The sequence below is a fragment of the Drosophila persimilis genome, unplaced genomic scaffold (genome assembly GCF_003286085.1).
Source record: "Drosophila persimilis strain 14011-0111.01,24,50 unplaced genomic scaffold, DperRS2 tig00000124-arrow-pilon, whole genome shotgun sequence".
Classification (NCBI taxonomy): domain Eukaryota; kingdom Metazoa; phylum Arthropoda; class Insecta; order Diptera; family Drosophilidae; genus Drosophila; species Drosophila persimilis.
This window is the reverse complement of record NW_020825294.1, coordinates 4,293,926-4,301,446: the sequence shown is the minus strand read 5'-3', so window position 1 is coordinate 4,301,446 and position 7,521 is coordinate 4,293,926. Positions and strand designations below refer to the sequence as shown.

Genomic DNA, 7,521 nt, shown 5'->3' with positions numbered 1-7,521 from the left:
AGGGGCAGCCTACTTATCAACATCATGGGAACCGAATGGTAAAAACCCTCCACATACATCCAGATCCAGGGGTTGCAAGTATGTACTTGAAAAAGTGTGCATAACAAATTTCGATAATGAACTATGAAATTTGTTAGCTGCGTCCTGCGACTGTTACCCCTTTTTTGTTTGTGTCACAAGGATTTCGATTTTGGAATTTATTTTGCTGTCATAAATTTTGAAATAACAATTATAGCCATTTGTAGCGCACAAATTTGCATACTCCACGGCTGTCCTGTCCCAAAAGGAAGACATAATTCATCCAGCCCATTGTCAGAAAACAGAGACACAGCTATAAGGGATAAGAAGGGAAAGAATACCATGAACAATGCGCAGAATGTTTTTGTATTTCGAACAGGAACCATATTCAGCTCTAAAGGCCTTTCGCTTAGGGGAAATTTGTATAAGAATTAACGTCATATGCTGTATTTATTGGAATAAAAGACAGAAAATACTCTGCGAAGATTTAAACCATTTAGTGACGTGTATTTTGCTGATTTTCCATCAAGTTTGATCTCTAATCATCATCTGCACAAATTCCCTGTAATAATAAAGTCTCGTGGGGCTAATGAAATGAAACAAAATTAAAATAAGAATACAAATCTTAAAAAATATCGTATAAAATTACCTATCAGTGTTGGTTTGGCTGTACCACCAGCCTCCATGATTGACGTAAGCGGGTCTATAATATTCCTCGACATAATTCTCCCGATCGTAAGTTGAAAATGTCACATTCACTTGTCCTTGGAAATAATCATAGATAGTTCCATTCAGATGAGTTATGGACTTTAGGTTAAAGCCCTCATCCTCGTTTCCCAAGCGAAAATCGAACTATTTTCCAAAGAATTCTTTACCGCTTTCATTTGCATAAAGATACAATTCCTGGGGACTCGCTTTGGTCATCACATGTAGTTTCTCCAGGCCAATGAAGAAGGTTCCGTTGATCTCACCAAAACCCTGCTTATATTCAGTCCAATTCTTGCTAAAGCTATCCGTACAGCAGTCGATTTTCCGCATAACAACTGTCCAGCCGGGACCAGCCATCTGCGAATCGCAGGGTACTGCGAAGGGGTGGAGGCCAGGCACATGGATCACATGGATTTCCGAGGAGTAACCAAATGCCCGACAACTAGTGGGGGGATGTTTGGTGTGGATCATCTTTTCCTCCCATGAACTCAGGAACCGAAGCAGGAAGTTGATTGGCGAAAAGCAAAAGAAGCCGCACTGATCCTCCAAGGAAGTAACCTTTATGGAAAAAAAGTTATAATGCCTCATGAATTTTCCTCGTTATTAAAAAACTTCCTACCTTTTGGCCCAAATCTACATTGGTTTCCGCCATGAAGTTTAACCAAGAAAAGAATAAAATCAAAATCAAAAACACCAAAATCGAATATTTCAACATTTTAGAGGAGAACATTCTTGTTGCTTGAGGTTCCACGAGTGAAAAGCAACTGAGAAGCAAGTTCTGGTGGGGCAAGAAAAAGGTCTTTTATCAAGCATCCAGAAATACATTTTATCAGCAAGAAAGTCGCTGAATATATATATACTTATCGGCTATGAAGTCGTGTTGTACTTACTCCGAGGTGCATTTGCTCAAATTTTCAGGGAATGCATTTTTTATAGATATTTAAAATGAAAAAATAATCAAATAAATAATAAAATTATAATACAAATTGGTATAAAAGTTTGGTGTTCTCCATATTTATTGAAACCAAAAAAATACCACAAAAATAAAACATGAAAAATATAAGAAAATAACAGAAAAACCAGCATTAACTTTTATTTTTTAAGCTATTTTTTTAACGTTAGTTCACGGTAGCTTCATCGATTACCGAAGAATTCAAAAATTGTATTTAAATATATAAAAATACTTCTCTATCAAGGGCGCATAATGGTTCCTTCTTCTATTATTGGATCTCTCTGAACTTAATGGTCAATTGCTTCCAGTCCCTAGAACTGAATGGCCTGCAGATACAAGTGAAATAGTTAAATAGAAATGGATATAATAAGTCAAGAATTTTTTAATATATATTTACATTTTTCGTTTCATAAGAACCTGAATCGCCATAAGCGCTTTCATTTCGGTAATGGAGTACTTTCTGTTTGGTAAATTATCATTGACCGACCTGAGTGTGTAGTCTGCTTCTGCGTTGCCCACTTTGAAGCGAATGTCTTGAACCGAAGAGCTTCTGCCATCCACAAATTTCACTTGGATAAGAATTTCGTGTGGCGTGGCCTTTGCCATGAAATACAGATTCTTGCGGCCGATGAAAAATGAATCATTTCCATTGTTGAACGGCTTTTCTTTATATTGAGCAAGCTTCTTTTCTAGACTAGCCAATCCCTCAAGTTCTTGCAAAATAATTGTCCAACCACTTTCGTCTGGTTCTGCCAAAGGAACATCGATTGTATGAGTCTCGCTAATTTTTGGGTCTGCATTATCCAAAATATGCCTAATAAACTGATCCTTTTTTTTAATTTGTTCCTCCTTTTGTTCTAATAATTCATCCTTGCTCGTCAGTTGTATCTTCACATTCGCGATTTCTTTTTGCAGATTCTTCAAGGTACTATCCTTCTTTTTTAAGAGTTCATCCTTTTCTTCCATCGTTTTATCCTTTTGTTTTATAATTTCATCCTTTTCTATCATCGTTTTCTCGTTTTGTTCATCCTTTCTCTTCAGTTGCATCTTCACATTCGCGATTTCTTCTTGCAGATTCTTCAAGGTATTGTCCTTCTTTTTTAATAGTTCATCTTTTTCTTCCATAATTTTCTTCTTCTGTTTTAAGAGTTCATCCTTTTCTTCCATCGTTTTCTCCTTTTGTTTTATAATTTCATCCTTTTCTATCATCGTTTTCTCGTTTTGTTCATCCTTTCTCTTCAGTTGCATCTTCACATTCGCGATTTCTTCTTGCAGATTCTTCAAGGTATTGTCCTTCTTTTTTAATAGTTCATCTTTTTCTTCCATAATTTTCTTCTTCTGTTTTAAGAGTTCATCCTTTTCTTCCATCGTTTTCTCCTTTTGTTTTATAATTTCATCCTTTTCTATCATCGTTTTCTCGTTTTGTTCATCCTTTCTCTTCAGTTGCATCTTCACATTCGCGATTTCTTCTTGCAGATTCTTCAAGGTATTGTCCTTCTTTTTTAATAGTTCATCTTTTTCTTCCATAATTTTCTTCTTCTGTTTTAAGAGTTCATCCTTTTCTTCCATCGTTTTCTCCTTTTGTTTTATAATTTCATCCTTTTCTATCATCGTTTTCTCGTTTTGTTCATCCTTTCTCTTCAGTTGCATCTTCACATTCGCGATTTCTTCGTGCTGATTCTTCACGGTATTGTTTTTCTGTCTGTATAACTTTTTCAACTCTTCACTGAGCTCCAATCTGAGGTTCTGCACCTTATCGATGGTTTCTTTTAGGTCATTCTTGAGGCCAGAAGAACTTCGCTCGTCTACCAACTTTTTATTGAGAAATTCTACTTGAGTTTTGTATTTGGTAACCTTCTCATTTTGGTCTTGAAGTTGGTTCTGCATTCCACTTATATGTAGATCCTTCTGATGGCATATTCCCATGTATTTAAGCAACGGCTTGACGGTGGGATAACAAACGGCAGCGCATTGATCTTCCAGTTCTCTTGATACAAAACAAGACTGTGAATGTTTTAGACAATAAGTTAAAAGATATGTTACGATGTTTACCGATTTTGAAATGCCAGAAAATGTTGTCTTACCTCTTGGTTTTCATGGAAATCTGAACCACGTGTCAAATTCTCCGACAAATTAAAAAAAACCAACACAATAATAAAAATATTCAACATATTCTGGGAATATACCTTGATATTTCTCGAACACAACACAATACCAACTGAATTGGCATTTGCATAGAAGTTGCAATGAAATCTGAAGCTCTCAGCTCTTATGGAGCTCTTATCATGATTCCTCAGGGCAGCATTATATACTATGGGTTCTTCCCATGTCACATCGGAGTTAAGGGTTATCAGTGTTTTATACAATTTACCCTACGATTATGTATGTATAGAATGAGCAATGATTGAGTCTATGCAATTATCCCCGTATTTTTCGTAATATTATTTAATATATTTCTGAAAAAAATACTGGAAAAAATCCAATACAAAATTCTAATAGTACTTGCAGGTATTTTAATTTATTGTTAAATAATTCCATTATTCTTCAATTTCCTTGTATTTAGTATATATATTATTTTAGTATCTTTCTGGTATATTTATTGATATTTATTTTCTGATATATTAATATTATTTTTTCTGCTATATTTATAGTTTTTTATGGTATTTGTTAGTATTTTTCTGGTGTTTTTATAGTACTTTTTCTACTAAATTCATAGCATATTTATTGTAATTTTTTTTTTGAATTTTATTGTACTTTTCTGGTATATTTACAGTATTTTTTTCTGGTATATTTCTAGAATATTTACATATATTTCTTTTTTTATTCAGCAAGCATTAACAACAATCTTGAACAAGGATAACATATAGATATTTTCTCCAATCACCGATTTCTATCTAGAGTACACAAAAGGCTTGTTTTTTCGATCACAAGGTCTCTCTGATCATAATGGTCAATTCTTTCCATTCAGGAAGATCATCGAATGGCCTGAAGATAAAAAAGTTTAGTATTAGTTTAGTTCAATAGAAAATCATACGATAATCAAAAAATTCATAGAGATATTTACAAAAATTGTTTCCTGAACAGAGCGTCGAGTGACACTGACGTTGCCGTTTGTTGGACGGAGTAGTCTCCGATTCTTGGAATTGTATTGAACGACTTGATAACGTAGTCTTCCTCTTCGTCGCCCATGTACACTTTTGTGCCTTTATAAACTTCAATAGAACCGTCTAGAAATTTCAACATGACAAAAACTTCGTGTGGCATTTCTCGTGTCATGAGATACAGGTTCTTTCGACCGATGAAAAATGAGTCGTGCAGATCTCCGAACCCCTTTTCTTTATATTGATTTAGCTTGTGGTCTAGGCTAGCAGATCCCTCAAGTTCTCGCAAAACGATTGCCCAACCAGATCCATCGATAATCGAGTTACAAAGCACCGAGAACGGTTCTGTCGCAGGAACATAGATCGTTCGGACCCCTTTGGTGCCTTCAAAGGTCTCACAGCTTCGCGGAAGGTACTTCTCCATCATCTGCTTGATATATTCATCCTTCTCTGCCAATAGCTTATCCTTTTCCTTTATTGATTTCTCCTTTTGCTCTAATATTTCATACTTTTGTATTAATTTGGATTTGACATCAGTTAATAATGACTCCTTGCTCGACAATTCAATCTTCAGTTTCCGCACAACTGCTGCATCGACTCGTTCCGTTTGCTGGTGTCTGGTGTCTTCTTGGAGATACCTAAGCTCGGAACTGAGTTGAAACTGCACCTTTTGGACATTTTCGAGGGCTTGCTTTAGTACACTTTTCTGGTCACAAAAGTTGTTTCTCAATTGTTTACCGAGCGCCTCCGTTTCACTCTTACATTTGACGCTTTCAACTCTTAGCTCTCGCACCTCTTCCTCAAGTTGGTTAATTTGCGAATCCTTCTCCTGACACCTGGCCAAATACTGAAGCAGGGGCTTAACAATGGGATAGCAAACGAAACCGCACTGATCTTCCAGATCGCTTGCCATGAAACAAGACTACAAATTGTATTTAAGAGATTTAAAATATTAATTTTTAATCATTGAATGTTATAACCTCTTGATCCACTCCGATGTCCGCCAGAGAATCAATAGCCAAAGGGATCAGAACAAGCATAACAAAGAAGAGATATTTCCCGTAATTCATTTTCATTCGAATACTTGATATTCTTGCACAACTGAAACGCAACTGAGTTTTCTTTTGTTCCGGAATGGTATAAATAACGAGAGTTCCACTGAAGTCTTCCCTACTCTGTTGTTCAGATGAGAGAATAATTTCTTATCGATGGGATGAGGAGGGCATTTAATCCCATTGCTGGAATATATATTGGTGACTTCGTATCAGCTTTAAAAATATGGAAACGTATCAACGTGATTGTGTGTTCATTCACTCTTATAATCTATATAACTTTTCTTGTTTATATAAAAGCTGAAATAAATTTTTAAATATAATTAGAATAATATATAAAATAAATAAATAATTTTATTCAATATTAAATATTCTTAGAAACTTCAAAATGTCGAAACAAAAAATCTAAACTCGGAAAATATTAAAAACAAAAAGGTGTGAGTCCCAGGCACTCAAAATCTCGCTAAAAGTGTTCGAAAACCAGGTGTTCAAATAGCCAAACGATTTTAATTTGTATTCAACTCATTTAGTTTATTTTTCTGATCCTGTAAACCAATAGATATGATTTTTCTTTAAGATACTGTGTTCTCGATTTTCTCATTACTTAAAAATTGTGGAATATTCTAGAGACCAACGAGAATCTGTTTCATGATTAATTTTACGATTATTACACACATTTTCTGTTCTGTTTCAATTTTGGGTGAAGGTTTGTGTTTCCTGCCTTGTGCTATGCCGAATTTTACGAGCATCGAATTAAATTTTGAATGAAAAGAAATGTGCAATAAACGATAAAAACTTGAAAGGGAATATTTTGTGGCCCATACAATGCCTCCTCCGATGATGATACGAGTATTTGTGTGATATTTAAACTCAAGTTTTATATTCGACTACGGACGAACAGACACACAAAATAAATCAACTGTGAACATTCTGTTCCGGGGCGGCCGGCCTCTGGTCATAAAGTAAAAATTTGTTACACAATCTGTACGAAAATATGTTGGAAATATGCAAATTTTCTTTAGTCCAAAGAATATTTTACGGCTATTCTGTTTGTATGTGTGTGAGAAAGTTTTTCGAGATGAAAAATCTGTGTGTGGATGAGAATTTGTCGTTGGCTACTGCGATTTCTTGACCATTTCCCATTTTCAACATTTTCCACATTTAAATGTAAATTAATGGCCGGTTAAGCTGTCAGTCTCTGGCACTGGATCGCACTCTGGCCTGTGGGGTCGTCTAACAATTTTCGGTGGATGAATGGGAATGGACATCATCAGAGAACAGATTTGTGGTGTTAATTTGCTGTGAAATGTTGACTGACCGGTGGACCGGTGGACCGACCGACCGTGTGTACACCGTGTGGACCAGTTTGCCAGTTGATGTGGCCATTGGCTGTAATTAATTGTCTGTGTTTAATTTGGGTTAATTTTATTTATGGGCCAGCCTTCTTCGTCATTTACGACTGAAACCAAGGAATACTTTTCACACGGATTACAATTACAGTATAATATTTCACATTTCCTACTTATTTCTCTTCCTTTTCGCCCCTCTTTTGTTTCAGTTTTTGTCTCTGGAAATCATTGCTGTTGTCAGTTCTTGTTCGCCTGCCTGCCCGTGACGTGGCAACACTGACAGGACACTTTTGACAGCCCAGAGACAGCGAGGACTAAGCTTCTGCTAATGTCAACAGCAA

General features: G+C 35.7%; 2 protein-coding genes across 2 annotated transcripts; both read right to left on the bottom strand.

Moving 5' to 3' along the window:
* Positions 1-870: 870 nt before the first annotated feature.
* Positions 871-1,378, bottom strand: LOC113565419 (ficolin-2-like). The gene is made up of 2 exons (XM_026987350.1): positions 1,346-1,378; positions 871-1,284 (listed from the first exon to the last, which is right to left on the bottom strand). The coding sequence occupies exons 1-2, from the start codon at positions 1,376-1,378 to the stop codon at positions 871-873; spliced, it is 447 nt and encodes a 148-aa protein (XP_026843151.1).
* A 435-nt stretch (positions 1,379-1,813) lies between these two features.
* On the bottom strand, positions 1,814-5,849 carry LOC6593906 (putative leucine-rich repeat-containing protein DDB_G0290503). Its single transcript, XM_026987349.1, has 6 exons — positions 5,760-5,849; positions 4,743-5,701; positions 4,607-4,663; positions 3,763-3,874; positions 2,076-3,682; positions 1,814-2,004 (listed from the first exon to the last, which is right to left on the bottom strand). Exons 1-6 carry the CDS (start codon positions 5,847-5,849, stop codon positions 1,947-1,949), a joined length of 2,883 nt encoding a protein of 960 aa, XP_026843150.1. The 3' UTR covers positions 1,814-1,946.
* Between the last annotated feature and the right edge of the window lie 1,672 nt (positions 5,850-7,521).